At 40.4% G+C, this 16,126-nt stretch overlaps 1 protein-coding gene across 1 annotated transcript; it reads left to right on the top strand.

Annotated features, from left to right (window-relative positions):
- Positions 1–9,421: 9,421 nt before the first annotated feature.
- On the top strand, positions 9,422–11,488 carry LOC136218037 (2-alkenal reductase (NADP(+)-dependent)-like). Its single transcript, XM_066004762.1, has 5 exons — positions 9,422–9,826; positions 10,008–10,185; positions 10,401–10,567; positions 10,640–10,722; positions 10,812–11,488. The coding sequence occupies exons 1-5, from the start codon at positions 9,596–9,598 to the stop codon at positions 11,188–11,190; spliced, it is 1,038 nt and encodes a 345-aa protein (XP_065860834.1). The 5' UTR covers positions 9,422–9,595; the 3' UTR covers positions 11,191–11,488.
- The last annotated feature ends 4,638 nt before the right edge of the window (positions 11,489–16,126 follow it).

Here is a 16,126-nt window from a genome sequence, read left to right as displayed (position 1 = left end):
AATGCAGGTAAGCCTGAGATGTGCCGAGAAGTCAAATATGTGGTATATTGACAGCGCATGCTCAAGGCATATGACGGGTGATGAAACTCAGTTCATCACGTTTGAACGTAAACGAGAAGGGAGTGTAAGTTTTGGAGACAACAAGAAGGGTAAGATAGTAGGCTCAGGAATCATCGTAGGTAACCCTACTATTGAATCTGTCTCCCTAGTCAGCGGACTCAAATATAACTTACTCAGCGTAGCTCAGCTATGTGACAATGGGAGAAAAGTTATATTTGATACTACTGGATGTAAAATATACGAGGGTAAAACTAATGAGTTAATTTTAACTGCCCTCGGATAGATAATGTCTTTATGCTAGACTTAGAGAAAAAGTTTTCAAAAACTGTGTGCTTAGTAACAAAGGAAGAAAATTCCTGGCTATGGCACAGGAGACTTGGTCATGTAAGCATGGACCTCCTGGCCAAATTAGCAAGAAAGCAATTGGTTGAGGGACTGCCTGAACTTAAATTTCAAAAAGATCAATTATGCCATGCTTGCCAAGCTGGAAAACAAACCAAGCAATCTTTTCACAATAAAAACATTGTCTCAACTAAGCGTCCGTTAGAAATGCTACACTTGGATCTCTTTGGTCCAGTCCAGCCGTTGAGTCTGGGTGGAAGAAGGTTTTCCTTGGTTATTGTAGATGATTTCTCTCGGTACACATGGGTTATCCTGCTGACCAGTAAGGACGAGACCTTTGAGACATTTTCAAACTTGGTTAGAAAAATTGAAAATGAGAAAGACCTAAAATTAGCTCATATCCGTAGTGATAACGGTGGAGAATTCAAAAACCAAAAGTTTGTTGAATTCTGTGAAGCCAGCGGCATTGACCACAATTTCTCTGCTCCTAGAACGCCTCAGCAAAATGGGGTTGTTGAAAGGAAGAACAAAACTCTGGTTGAGATTGCCAGGACAATGCTGGATGAGCATAGGCTTCCAAAGTATTTTTGGGGAGAAGCTGTTAACACAGCATGCTATATTCTGAATAGGGCTCTAGTTAGACCTATACTTAAGAAAACCCCTTATGAACTTTGGAAAGGACGAAAGCCCAACATTGGATACTTTCGTGCCTTTGGCTGTAGATGCTTTATTTTAAACACCAAAGATAGCTTAGCCAAATTTGATTCAAAAGCTGATGAGGCTATCTTTCTAGGCTACTCAACAAACAGCAAAGCATACAGAGTTTTTAATAAGAGAACTCAAGTATTAGAAGAATCTATACATGTGCAATTCGATGAAACTGACCCTGCAGGAAGATACCAGCCGCTGATAGAAGATGAACCAAACTCAGCACCTGCTGATCAAGAACCAGCTACTGAGTCCTTCACAAAACGGCTGACCAAGAGTAAGAGTGAACCTAAGATTACTTTCACTGACCAATCTACTTCTGCAGAGAATGTTGAAACACAGATAGAACAAGACATAAATCTACCCAAGGAGATAAGAGTCCCAAGAGGGCATTCAGAAAATGCAATTCTTGACTCAGCTGGAAATACGCTGATGACAAGAAATCAACTAAGGAAGTATCTCGACAATGTAGCTTTTGTCTCAGTACAGGAGCCGAAGAACTTTGCCGAAGCTGAGGATGACGAATTCTGGATGAATGCCATGCAAGAGGAACTCAATCAGTTCAGGAGGAATAATGTGTGGGAACTAGTGCCACATCCTAGGAGCCAAAAGACCATTGGAACGAGATGGGTCTTCAGGAACAAGCTGGATGAACAAGGAAACGTAGTCAGAAACAAGGCAAGACTTGTAGCTCAGGGCTACAGTCAGCAAGAAGGTATTGACTACGGTGAGACCTTTGCCCCAGTGGCAAGGCTAGAAGCAATTAGGATTTTATGTGCATATGCATCGTATATGAATTTTAAACTGTTTCAAATGGATGTTAAAAGTGCATTTCTTAATGGAGTAATAAACGAGGAGGTCTATGTCAATCAGCCTCCAGGGTTTGAGGATTCTAAGTTCCCAAACCACGTTTACAAACTCAAAAAGGCTCTGTATGGCCTCAAGCAAGCACCACGTGCTTGGTATGAGAGGCTGACCAACTTCTTACTGACTAGAGATTATGTCAGGGGTCAAGCTGATACAACCTTATTCATTAAGAGAAAGGGTAAAGATACCCTGCTGGCACAAATATATGTAGATGACATTATATTTGGTGCTACTAATGAATCTATGTGCAAGGAATTTAGCGAACAAATGCAGACTGAATTCGAAATGTCAATGATGGGAGAACTCAACTTCTTCCTCGGACTTCAAATTAAACAAGGAAAGAATGGCATATTCATCAGTCAGGCTAAATATGCCAATGAGATATTAAAGAAATATGAACTTGAACATTGTAAGCCAATATCCACTCCTATGGGCACTGATACTGTCCTCTGTGCTGATGAAAATGGTAAGTCAGTAGACAGCAAGTTATACCGAGGTATGATTGGCTCTTTACTTTACTTAACAGCAAGTAGGCCAGATATTCAGTTCTCAGAATGTTATTGTGCTAGATATCAAGCTAACCCTAAGGAATCCCATTACATAGCTGTAAAAAGGATCCTTAGATATTTGCAAAGCTCAGTAAATGCAGGTTTGTGGTATCCAAATACTCATGACTTTACACTCATTGGATACACTGACGCTGACTATGGTCGAGACAAGCTGGAAAGAAAAAGCACCTCTGGAGGATGCCATTTCCTAGGAAGCTGTCTTGTATCTTGGTTCAGCAAGAAGCAGGCATCAGTAGCCCTGTCCACAACTGAAGCTGAGTACATTGCTGCTGGAAACTGTGTTGCTCAAGTCCTATGGATTAAGCAACAACTTGAAGATTATGGTGTTCAAACAAAGACAATTGAAGTCAAATGCGACAACAAGAGTGCAATTGACCTCTCAAAGAACCCAATCCAGCACAGCAGGATGAAGCATGTCAGCATAAGGCATCACTTCATCAGAGATCATGTACTCAAGAAAGAAATTAAGCTGACTTATGTGCCAACAGATGAGCAGCTGGCTGATATCTTTACAAAGCCTCTAGCACGAGAGCAATTTAGCATACTGAGAGAAGCCATTGGTATGTTTAATCCACTGTCCTAAATTCCTAAGTAAAAATGTGATATGATGCATGTTGAATGAATGTTAACATGCTGAGTATTTTAAAGAGTATCTGTCAAAATCACATGCCCAGAAATAAATGCACACTGAGTGAGTTATCTCATGCCGAGTAACTAAACCTCTATAACTATCCGTTGAACAAAACTGACTACTCAGAATACGAAACGTTTATATCATCAAACACTGAGTAAAAATAATTATTAGCATTTAATGCCACCACACGCGTAATGACACATGTACTGCGCATGCGCCGAAAACGTCTTAAAATGTCATAAATGTCAGATTTTCTGCCGATTGGACAACCCAAGGGCAAAACCAACCAAAATTCAAATGAAAATCCAAGTTAAAAATCTATAAATAGTGGATATTAACCCACTACCTTCTCTTCATGCGCACTGAACTTTAGAAAGCTTCAGAATTTTCCTTAAGCACTTAAGAGCTTCAGAACTTAAAAAAATGTCCTTAAACAAAAGTACTTTCTCTCCAACCCTCAAATCCACTCATCAGGCTGGTCCTTCAACTAGCATGGTAAGAAGGATGATCAAAGTACACTCTTGGGCCAAGAGTCAAGAAGTACTAAGGAGCCGATACTTTCCTTCTAGCTTCGTCTCTTCTGAGAAACCATTCAGTGAATGGATCAACAAGAACAAATGGAAAGGTCTCTTCTCTCTTTCCGGACAAACCTATCCCACGATAGTGAGAGAGTTCTACTCCAACCTGCACGTTGATGCAGATGACTCTGACTACTTAGAGACCACAGTTAATGGTCAAAAGATAGTGATAACTCCTGAATATCTAGCAACACTGCTAGATATACCAAATACAGGGATCCAGTTCAGGACAACAAAGGAGCCAATACCAAAAGCCATCGCAGAAAAGATGAAGGGGTTCTGTAAACCCAGAAACTACAAAGGAGAAGTACCCAGCACATGCATGGGCAAAAATCAGAAGATGGTCCACTTCATGCTGACCAACTTCATCTTTCCTAAACTCAGCTCTCCCTCATCCGCCTCCAACTTTGAACAATGCTTCATCTGGCACATGCTGACCAGCACTCCATTCAATCTTCCTGTCTTCTTGGTCGGAGCTTTTCAACGAAGTGGGAGGAAGCTCCGTTTGGGTTCTCTCATCACCAAGATAATACAGGACAAGAATATAGAGACTGTAGGTGAAATAAGTTCATCAGGAAGTGTTATCACTGCAGGTCTGCTGAATGGACTATCACATAGTCAACCCCTAAAAGGATATGACGGAAATGGAAGCACTGAGAAGGAGGATATTATGACTGAGACTGAGCAACCCATTGGAGAAATGGAAAATCTAACAGATCTGGATGATGTTATAGCTCATGTTATGGCTGAAACTGCTCAAACTAATGAGGGCACAGAACCAACAGATGAACCTCAAACTGAGAAGAAGAAGAAAAAGGGAACCTGCTCGAAGGATATTCGTACTGTCCCACGAAAGGTAAGGCTAATGGAAAGAAACAAGAAGAAAGCTGATCAGGACCTAGCTGAGTCAGCTCAGAAGAAAATGAGAACAGAAAACGAAACTGTCGCTGAGCCCAACATTACTCAAGGGAGGTCTTCACAAAAACAAGCCTCTGTTCCTCAAAGTGAGAAACAAGCCAAAACCCCTGCTAGTCCAAAAGAAGCTCAACTCCCACCTCACAGCAACTCAGCACCTGAAGTCAACACACCCCGTAGTCCTAGTGCTACTCAAGGCACTCAGTGCGAGCCCACTCCTGCCAAATTTGCACACCTAGGTGCTACTGAATCAGGACAGCGTGTCATTGCCTCAGCTAACAATCTGCTTCAAGAACAAGCTCATCCTCCACCAAACCATGACCAGTCCTCTCATCCACCTGTAACTCACCAAATTCTGCATGAAATCCATGACTTGATCAACCACTTCTCTTCGGTTCAGACGCAGCAACCAACACAAGCTCAGATGTCCAAGATGACCGCACTCATGTTGACTATGGTCAATCACATGAATTCGTTGGAGGGTCAAATTCGTCTGCTGCAAGAACAAGCCAAGTCTCCTGCCCCTACCGTCAATTTGCCTACTGCTGATGCTGGCAAAACGGGGGAGAAAAGTGGCAACTAAGGAGAAGGAACTCTAAGTTAGAAACTAGAGAGTTAGAAGTTAGGAAGAATAACTTTTTTTATGCCTTGTCCTTATCCTTTGTTTTTGTTTTTTTAAAAAAAAAATTTCAATATGCCTAACTTCTGTTACTTTTGAATACTTGCATTACTATTAGTTATCCATCCTTCAAATGCTAAGTATTATCTGAATGCATGCTGCATTTTAAAAAAATTAATGTTTGGACTTGTCAAATATAAACCATTGAACAAATAAAGCACTCAGCGCTCTGTCACTATACATTACTTCCGCTGAATACTGAGTAAAATAGAATATGTCCCATAAGCTGACCTATACCTGAAAACTGATCTTAGACTTATTCAATTAAACCTTAGAATGTTTAGAATAAAACTAAGTCAGTAGCTCAGCCCTTACGGGGGAGTTCACTTAATTAAAAAGGTCAACTATCATGGGGGAGCTCAAAGCTGAGTTCCTTGCTGATTAGTTTTGCCAACATCAAAATGGGGGAGTTTGTTGAAACACCTTTCCACAGGATTTTGATTTGACAAAATTAATTAAGTGAAATTAAATATTCTATAACACATTAAGTTTAAATGCTTTGATTTATTGTTACTAATGTGTTTGTTCAATGTTGAGTTTATAATTGTTATAAGACATAAAGATCATAAGGCTCAAGCCCTATAAGGAAGTCAAGGCCCAAGTCAAACAAGCCCAAGATTGCTCAGCCCGCGTATCTCCAAAACGCTGCCGTTGAAGTAATGAAACGCATGCTGAGCAAAGAAGGATCGAGAAGATCCACGTAGACAACTTCGGTATGAAGCTGCTGAGCTGTCTCGACAAAACGTACAAGACATCCGCTGACCACAAGACAGCTTCCAGACAAAGTATTTCCTCTTTGAGTAAAGATCAGAAGACACAGCAAGCTGTCTGGTTGATGTTACCCAAAATGGAGGAACATACTGTCACACTGACCGAAGAACAGAAGATGCTGGAATCTGATTGGCTAAGAGAACTGCTGACAGACTGAGTGAAAACGACCTGTAGCCGTTTCCCTCCAACGGTTATTTCGAAATTCGAAATAACCAGAAGCTCTCACAGCTCTCTATAAATAGAGCATTCAGAATCCACATTCGACAGAGAACTTTGAGCAAAAGCTGTTACGCTGATCAAACGTGTACAAAAGTTCTCCATCAAAAGCAAAGCAAATTCTTACACTACAAGCTTATTCATTTGTGTAAAAGTCTAGAGTGATTGATTCTCAATCATCTAAGGTGTTCTAGCAATTGTTGTTTAGGACAAATCTTAATCATTTCTAGGAATAGAAAGGAGAGGCTGAGTACTCGGTTTTAAGTACTCAACGGAGAGATTAGGATTGAGTAGAAGTATAGAGGAAGGTACTCTTGTCATACTCAATTGCTGATATTGTAAAAGGTTTGAGGCTCTACCTTTAAAGAGCTCAGTAGAGGATTTGAAATCTCGGAAGTGTTCCGGGGACAGGACGTAGGCTTAGAAGAAGCCGAGCCTGGATAAATCTGCTGAGTGAAGTATTTCTAAACCTTAACTCCTTATTTATATTGCTTGCTTAAAACAAACTAAAACTGACCAAGTAAAAGAGGCCAAGCTGAGTTGTGCGCTGCCAACGAATTAAGTTAGGAATAGACTCTGAGTGCTATTTCCTGACCTAAGCAACGAAACTGACCTAGTCACTAGCTGACTAAGCCAGTGTCTTGTCGATTGATCAGCGCCGCTGTCATATAATCTTTTCTAAAAGAAAAGAAATCTGCCCTAATCGTTTTAAAAGGTAGAATAGTTCCTAACCCCCCCCCCCCTTGGAACTATACTTGCAACCTTACAAGGGACCAACAAGAAGAACCCCAAACTCCACCAGTTACACTGCGCAGATCCACTAGAGAGCGTAGAGCACCTGACAGGTACACGCTTACAAGCAACTACATGCTGTTGACAGATAGTGGTGAACCAGAAAGCTACTTGGAAGCATCTCGTGGAGAGGATGCGAGCAAGTGGAGGCTTGCGATAGATGATGAGATGGATTCCTTGATGACCAATGGCACCTGGGAACTTGTTGAGCTTCCAAAGGGCAAGAAGGCTCTACAAAACAGGTGGATTTTCAGAATCAAAGAAGAGGCTGATGGTAGCAAACGCTACAAGGCAAGGCTGGTCGTGAAAGGCTTTCAGCAGAGGTACGGCATAGATTATACTAACGTTTTTACTCCAGTGGTGAAGCTGACTACTATTCGTTTAGTGTTGAGTATGGTAGCTGCAGAAGATTTGGAGCTACAGCAAATGGATGTAAAAACGGCATTTCTTCATGGGGACTTAGATGAAGACATCTATATGAAGCAACCTCAGGGCTATGAGTCTGATAACGCTGAGCTTGTGTGCAAGTTGAACAAGAGCTTGTATGGTCTGAAACAAGCTCCAAGACAATGGTACAAGAAATTTGACGGATTCATGCACGAAATTGAGTTCGTGAGGAGTGAAGCTGATCATTGTTGTTACTTCAGGAAATTGAATGAAGGCTACATAATTTTACTATTATATGTTGATGATATGCTGATTGCAGGGTCAAGTGCTCGAGAAGTGAGAAAACTGAAAAAGCAGTTATCTGAGCGGTTTGCCATGAAAGATCTCGGAGAAGCTAAGCAGATTCTGTGCATGAGGATTGAAAGAGATAGGAAGGCTGGAAAGTTGTATCTCTCACAAGCTGAGTATATCAAGAAGGTCTTGATTAGAATCGGCATGCAAGATGCCAAGCCAGCTACGGTTCCTTTGGGTAGCCATTTCAAGCTATCTAAACATGACTCACCCAAGAGCAGAGAAGAGTGAGTCCAGATGGAGAGAACTCCGTATGCCTCAGCAATTGGCAGCTTGATGTATGCAATGGTGTGCACAAGGCCGGATATTGCACATGTTGTGGGAGTTGTTAGTCGTTTCATGGGAGACCCTGGTAAGAAGCATTGGGAAGCAGTAAAGTGGATTTTGAGATACCTGAAGGGAACCACTGAATAGGCCCTATGTTTTGAGGGCAAGAAATTTATGTTGACAGGATATGTGGATGCAGATTTGGCATCTAGTGACCTTGACAAGAGAAGAAGTACAACCGGATATGTCTTCACATTGGGTGGTACTGCTGTCTCTTGGGCTTCAAAGCTGCAGAAGGTGGTGGCTTTGTCTACTGCAGAAGCTGAGTACGTTGCAGTGACTGAGGCTAGTAAGGAGATGGTATGGTTGCAGAATTTCTTGCGTGAGTTGGGAAAGGAGCAGAAGGATCCTATTCTGTACAGCGACAGTCAAAGTGCCATTCATTTGGCAAAGAATCCCGCCTTTCACTCAAGAACAAAGTACATAGAGTTGAAGTATCACTACATACGGCATCTCTTGGACAGGAAGATATTGCAGTTGATGAAGATTCCAGGCACAGAGAATCCTGCAGACATGTTGACTAAGGTTGTAACCTTAGAGAAGCTGAAGCTATGTATGGCTTCAGCTGGCCTTGGTAATTAAGTTAAAGGAATGACACTACCATCAGAGGACGGATTTAGTCTCCAGGTGGGAGATTGTTGGGCTTATGGAGACTAATATATATAGGCCCAACTGAAGCGATTAGGGTTTCAGACGGTTAGGGTTTCAGGAGTATAAATGTAACATCTTTCTCTGTAATCCGTATCTCATTCATTATAGTAAATATCCTGGCTTGGTAGTGCCCCCAGACATAGTCATTCATATTGAGTGGCGAACTTGGTAAACAATTCTTGTGTGTTTGCTTATTTTCGTTTATCGTAATTTCAATTATTCCTAACAACTATCACGCCGCTACTCATGGTGCAGCGTGATGTTCATACACCGACCACAGGTGACGTGTGATAGCCGTGTGCCCCAGTGCCGCGAAATCCGAATTCAAAAAACAGTAAAACGATTCAAAATTATGTATCAAAAGCATCCAAATCAGTCGAAAATACGTACTATAAGCCCCTTTTCTTTACCGTCCCTCTTTCAACCTATGTTTTTCGTTAATAAAATAGTCCATATTAGATTAAAGAAAATTTAAATTGTTTGGAAGGATTTGAGAAATTTGGTAAAAATATATTTTATTCTTTTTATAAGGCTAAGTATAGGATCGGTAATCACAAAATCTAATGTGGACATGATAGAAGCTGCAATTCCTTTTCGCATTTTTATTACCGCTGGCTCTTCCTGTCATTTGACCACAGCTTCTCCGTTCCCAGTTGACCAGCACCGAACGAAGCCCATGATATAAACTCTCCTTTGCCTCTTCCAAAGAAACAACTCATTAGCTAACAATTAATCAGTTCATTACACTATGGCCGACGAAGTGAGAAACCAGCAGGTGCTATTGAAGAACTATGTGACTGGATTTCCCAAAGAGTCCGACATGGAAATAGTCACATCCTCTTTTAAGCTCGATATCCCTGAATCTACTAAAGATGCTGTCTTGGTCAAGAATCTTTACTTGTCTTGTGATCCTTACATGCGTTCCTTCATGAACTCTAATACTAATTCTTCCCCGTATCCTTCATACCATCCTGGAAAGGTTAGTTTATGCTTTACTTGATTAATGATCTTGATCTTAATTCATTTATCTCATTTCTTGCTCTACTTATGTTATTAGTATCCATTCACTGACCAAACAAAATACTGAATTCAATTTCATTTAATCCTTTGATTAATTGAGAAATTAATCAAATTAAGATTTGATGTTTTGAATTATGCAGCCTATTAGGGGATTTGGTGTGGTAAAAATTGTGGAATCTACACATCCAAATTACAAGAAAGGAGATCTGGGATGGGGTTTTACAGAGTGGGAAGAGTACACTCTCATTCTATCACCAGAGCTTCTAATCAAAATAGACCATACTGATTTGCCTCTTTCCTACTACACTGGAATTCTAGGTCTGCTTTTTTTCCCCTTTACGCTTCTGGAAAACTGGATACTTTTTTAATTTCCAAAAATAGCTTGAGTATCATGAATTAAGATCCATTCTGCTGTCATATGTTTATATAGTTTTGTAGTTTCTTTGTTATAACTAAAATGATTCAAACTAATTTCAAATCCATAGCCTTTTTTAAGTTTCCAATATAGTAAGTTGTTGTATAATTTGTTGTAGGCATGCCTGGAATCACGGCCTATGGTGGATTTTATGAAGTATGTAGTCCAAAGGCAGGAGAAAAAGTGTATGTTTCAGCAGCAGCAGGTGCAGTGGGGCAGCTTGTTGGCCAATTCGCTAAATTGATGGGCTGCTATGTTGTTGGAAGTGCTGGAACTCAACAAAAGGTACTTACTTTCATTAATTGTTAATTCATCCTTCTAAATGAATCTCAATTCATTTTAGTTTATGTTGATCAGGTGGATTTATTGAAGAACAAATTTGGGTTTGATGAAGCATTCAATTACAAAGAAGAACCTGACTTGAATGCTGCTTTGAAAAGGTCTGTATCATATATTGTATTATCATATTATTCCATTCATATGCAAATGCTAAAAGTATGTGCTGAAATTGATGAAATATATGTTACAGATACTTCCCAGAAGGAATAGACATATATTTTGAAAATGTTGGGGGAAAAATGTTAGACGCAGTGCTTCTCAACATGAGAACACGTGGACGCATTGCTGTGTGCGGAATGATCTCTCAGTACAATACTGCCCAACCTGAAGGTATATGTAACTTGACCAGCATAATATATAAAAGGGTTCGGATACAAGGATTTGTAGCCTCTGACTATTTTTCAGAGTATGCAAAATTCATTGATATTGTGCTGCCTTACTTAAAAGAAGGAAAGATAGAATATGTGGAAGACATTGTGGAAGGTTTGGAGAAGGCGCCTGCTGCTCTTGTAGGTTTGTTCACTGGTCAAAATGTTGGAAAACAAGTGGTTGTAGTTTCCCACGAATAATCCGCAGCCTAGCTCAAAAATTCGGGATTTTACAGTACCGGATCCTCCAAGGACCGTTTATTCAATTGTTAATATGTGTTTCTTATATTATCATTTAGGACACGTCTCAACAATTGAGTAGAAGATCCGATTCTATTTTTTCAATAAAATTCCCTGAAATTCTCTTAGTATGTGATAGTGGGAGAAAATTTAGAATAGACGTACAAATGAATAATGGATGGACATATAAATTCTCTTGATCTTGTGGATAATGTTATATATATGTTGGTTTTCCTTTTGTATTGACATGATTCTAAAAGATTTAGGAAATATTTAATTGCTATTTATAATGAAAAAATTAATTATTAATTTAAAATAATTAAATAAAATAAATATTTAAATAAATAAATAAAAAGGTAAATGAAAAAAAAATGTTGATGAAAATTGACCACCAAATTTGTGGTTAATAAGGCAATTAATTGTGTCTGCATTATTGCTGGCACAATTAATTGAGAGGAATGTGCTCCTTGGTTTATAAAAGTCAAAGATGTTTAAACTCAAACATTTGAGAGCAAGAGAGCAAAAAAAAAAAATGTAAGAAAGGAGAAGAAAGATGTAGAGTAAGAGGAGGTAAATTATGCCTTTGAGAGTTTATTTTTATAGGGTAGTTTTATTATTTAGGGAGAGATAAAAATAGTAAGTAATTATTTTGGGTATTGTCGGGAAACACATGAGTGATACTATTTTTGGTTTTATATCATATTATTGTAACTCTGAAAAGTTTCTAGAAAACATCCTCTTGTAAATCTCCTAAATTCAATAAAATTGTATTCAAGTTTTAAACTATTATTTTTTAGGGAAAAGTACAAAAATAAACCTTGTGGTTTGGACATTTTCAATCATATACTATGTGGTTTAAAAGTTTACAAACTGGTACCATGTACTTCAATCCGTTAGCAAATATAGCCATTTCTATCTAACGGTGTTAAAAATGCCGAGGTGGCAGTCAAAGTCAAAAGGTCTTAAGGGTAATTTTGTCCTTTCAAATACTTTATATTTTATAATTTATTATATTTTAAAATTTTTAAAACCTCTTCCAATCCCCAATTGACAACTCAGCTCTCCTCTTTCTCTCCTCCTGAACCCCTCTTCCTCGTCTTCTCTTTCTCTTCTTCGTCCTCCTGCAACTGTAAAATAGTGAAATTCTTTCTTTCTCTCTTTTTTATTTTTTTTACTAACTCCATACTTGTCATTTGAGGACCTTCCTAATCTCTAATAATACTACTCCATAGCTATAAACATCCGCTCTTCTCTGTTTTCTAATGGTAAAGTAAAAGCTTAACATAAAGCATAAATATGGGGTTTTCACACATGATTTGAACCATTTAACGAAGGCCTAAGCCGGGAAAGAAAGCAGCAAGCTGCGGGAAACCTGAAAGCTGACCTAAAGGTTCCGAATGGAGGCTAAAAGGTTACGAATGGCGGCCTAATGGTTCTGATCGGTCAAAGGACTGCAAGTCAGTAACAGAAGCAAGAAATAGGCATAGGATAATCATAGTGAGCTGGTACAGAAAAGAACCTGTGTACGTACATAAATAAGAGGCTGGTTATGGCCTTTACTTAAGAGGGCTCCTTCCCATCTATCTTGACCGGGAAAAGAAGGGGGGGGGGGGGGACAGGCGAACGGGAACCGACCGAGAACCCGAATTGATTGACTGGCTAACCCTTTCATACTCGATTCATTAGGGTCGGAGATGGATGAAACCAATCAGAAGTGCAAATCGCGCAAGCGAAGCCGGAAAACGGACCGCAGCACAACGACAACTAACCTTGCAAATTCCCCATGTTTCCGATCTCATGAGGTATTTCGCCGGAGAAATTATTCACATTCAAGTACAAATCAGTAAGCTCCGTCAAATTAGCTAATTCATTGGGTATTCCTCTATAAATAGAGTTATAATACAAGTAGAGACCAGTCAAGTTCTTCAACCCAGAAATTGCAGGAGAAATTAGCTAATTCATTAGGTATTCCTCCATAAAGAGTGTGCAGAGAAACATCATAAAATCCATTTTTTTTATTTGAGCTCAAAAATGGTAGAAATTGCCACTGGTTTTGGGATAGCAGTTTTCTCTCTCTAGCTGTGAGAAAGTTATTTTTTCTGATTAGGAAGGTCCTCAAATAGCAAGGATGGAGTGGGTAAAAAAATAAAAAAGAAAGAAAGGAAGAATTTCACTACTTTACCATTACTGGAGGACGAAGAAGAGAAGGCGAGGAGGACGGTTCAGGAGAAGAGAGATAGGCGAGAAAGAGCAGAGGTGAGGTGTCAATTGGGGATTGGGGGTTCTAAAATTGTAAACATATAATTAAATTATAAAATATAAAATAAATGAATGGACAAAAATAACCTTTAGATTTTTTGACTTTGACTGCCACCTCAACTTTTTTAACACCGTTAGTCATTTTATACCCTATTTGCTAACGGAATCAACCTCAAGGTACCAGTTTGTAAACTTTTAAACCACATAGTATATGATTGAAAATGGCCCAAACCACAATGTTTATTTTTGTACTTTTCCCTATTTTTTATTAGTAATATATTGCTTATGCTTTGAGATTTATTACTTCCGCTAAATTGTCGCAATCCAGAAAATTCACAACAATTTGCTCCTACTTTTAAATGTTTGTGGTTGGTATTTGCTATTACATGATTAATTATAAGTGTTTGGTAAAATATAATTAATGTTGCTGTTAATAATATGTGAAATGACAAGAAAACATAAGGCTGCATAATGTATCCATAGGATATGGTGGGTGTTAAAGATAGTCAAACTCTTAAATTTGTGTTTGCTTTGTGTGTGTGAAATGAAACCGGAATAACAATAACACAATATAAAAATATTGTGATGACCCACGAAGCCAAACCGGGCCGAATTCATTACACGGGCCCAGCCCATACTTAGATCCATGGTCTAAGATGGGATGGGACCCGAATAAAGGAAGCGGGTGAAGTGAGTAACCGCCCCGAATTCTTAAATGGAGCACTAAAACTCCCACTCAGGACAAACGATACCACGTTTGTTGCCACGAAAGCCACGAGAGGGGGCATGACCTAAAAAGGAGTAACCGCCCTCGGAACATGGCCTGGAAGGGGTAACCGCCCTCGGCGGTTACTTAAGAACACTTATAAAAAGCCCTAAGGCCAAAGGGGGAAAGGTACATTCACATTTTTCCCACAATACTATTGTCAATTTACCAACCCTCCTACAAAAACTGACTTGATCGTCGGAGAGTATTCCCGGAGATCATGTCTCCGGTTCTGTTTTGCAGGTAACTACGGCGGAGATCATCAAATCGGATCCAGCAAGTTATCATTGGTGCGGTGAACGTGGACCTTTTTTTTACCAACATTTGGTTAAAGGTACACAAAGAACATGTCAGAACCATCGCGAACGACCGGCGTTACAACCAGATCCACTAGTATGAACTCAAGGGGTCCACGGATTGCGAATTCGCAACCTGCAAGTATGCAGCCTGTGGTGCCTAGCTCGTCAGGCCCTTCGGGACAATTGAGTCCCTTATTGGAGGTTCAAGTGCAAAATAAAATGGAGATGTCCAATAGCGATTTTGTACAAATGGCAGGACAAGTCTTGGCTTCAAATATGAGCCAAGCGGCGGGGGATCGAATGATTAGTTTGTTAACCGTAATGGCCGATCATAATACCGCCGTGGCGGCTCCTCCTTAACAACATGTTGTTGTCTCCACACAACCATCGACTACTGCCGCCATATTTGCGCTTCCGCAGCCATCTCGAGAGCTACCCCAGATAGGTCAGAGTAGTCACATGAACCCACGCAGCCATCCAAGCAACTACTCGTACCACGATCCTAGTATGACGATCCGTCCGACCTGGCAAACATCCCAACCGACATCGGGAATGCCAGGAATCCTTCCACTACAACACACGGAACCCTTGGTTAACGGGCATTCAGAATTAATGGCGTCTGGGGCGAATACGTTTGGGCAGGAGCACACCTGGAACTTTGATCCTATAACCGGACGACGGCTAGAACCACGGCGAGAACAAATCTCAACATCAATTGGCGGGTGGATGCCACCTAGAGTTCACTAGCAGCGGATGGAAGAGGTTCGGCGAATACCCAATCTTGAGTCGGAAGATCAACTACGGAACATGATGGAGCGAATGGGGTACACGCCTAGGGCGAGAGCAGAGGTGCAGAGTGATTCGCCTTTTGCTCCGTCGTTGCGAGAATTTATACCAGATCACAGGATAAAGGCCCCAGCGATACCTAAATACTATGGGGATCCTAATTCTGATCCTGAGGCTCATGTCAGGAACTACAGAGAATTAATGGATGTTGCGGGGGCGAGTGAAAGTATAATTTGCAGATTATTCTCGACCACTTTGGGCGGAGCGGCATCTGATTGGTTTCGGTCTTTACCTGCTGAATCTATTCACAACTGGAATCAATACAGTCGTGATTTCTGTGCCAAGTTCGTGGGCTGTAAAGCGGCAGATGTGACGGATAGGCAGCTGAAGGAGATCAAACAGAGGAACTATAATTCCCTAAGGGAATTTGTTGTCGCATTCAACGATATTCTGGTGCGGTTGCAGAACCCGGATATCGTGAGCATCCGCAACATCATGGCGGATGGAACCACGGATTGGAGCATGCGGGAGGAAATCATCTGCAACAAGCCGCGCACAGTGGCTGAACTCATGAAGATAGCAAAGGAATTCATGGAAGTGGACGATGTCAACAGAGAACATAGAGCTCAAACCCGGAGAGAGAGAGATGCTGCTAGATCCACTTCGGACAATCGACGCCAGACCCAGTCCAAGGGTAATTTTGTTCGCAGGGGCGATCACTCCTTTCAAGGGGGAGGATATCAAACACCATTGAATACGACTCGCCAGGAGGTGTTACTTTGGATCG

This window comes from Euphorbia lathyris, chromosome 2 (genome assembly GCF_963576675.1).
Source record: "Euphorbia lathyris chromosome 2, ddEupLath1.1, whole genome shotgun sequence".
NCBI classification, from domain to species: domain Eukaryota; kingdom Viridiplantae; phylum Streptophyta; class Magnoliopsida; order Malpighiales; family Euphorbiaceae; genus Euphorbia; species Euphorbia lathyris.
The sequence above is the reverse complement of the archived record's forward strand: the minus strand, read 5'-3'. Positions and strand labels throughout refer to the sequence as shown.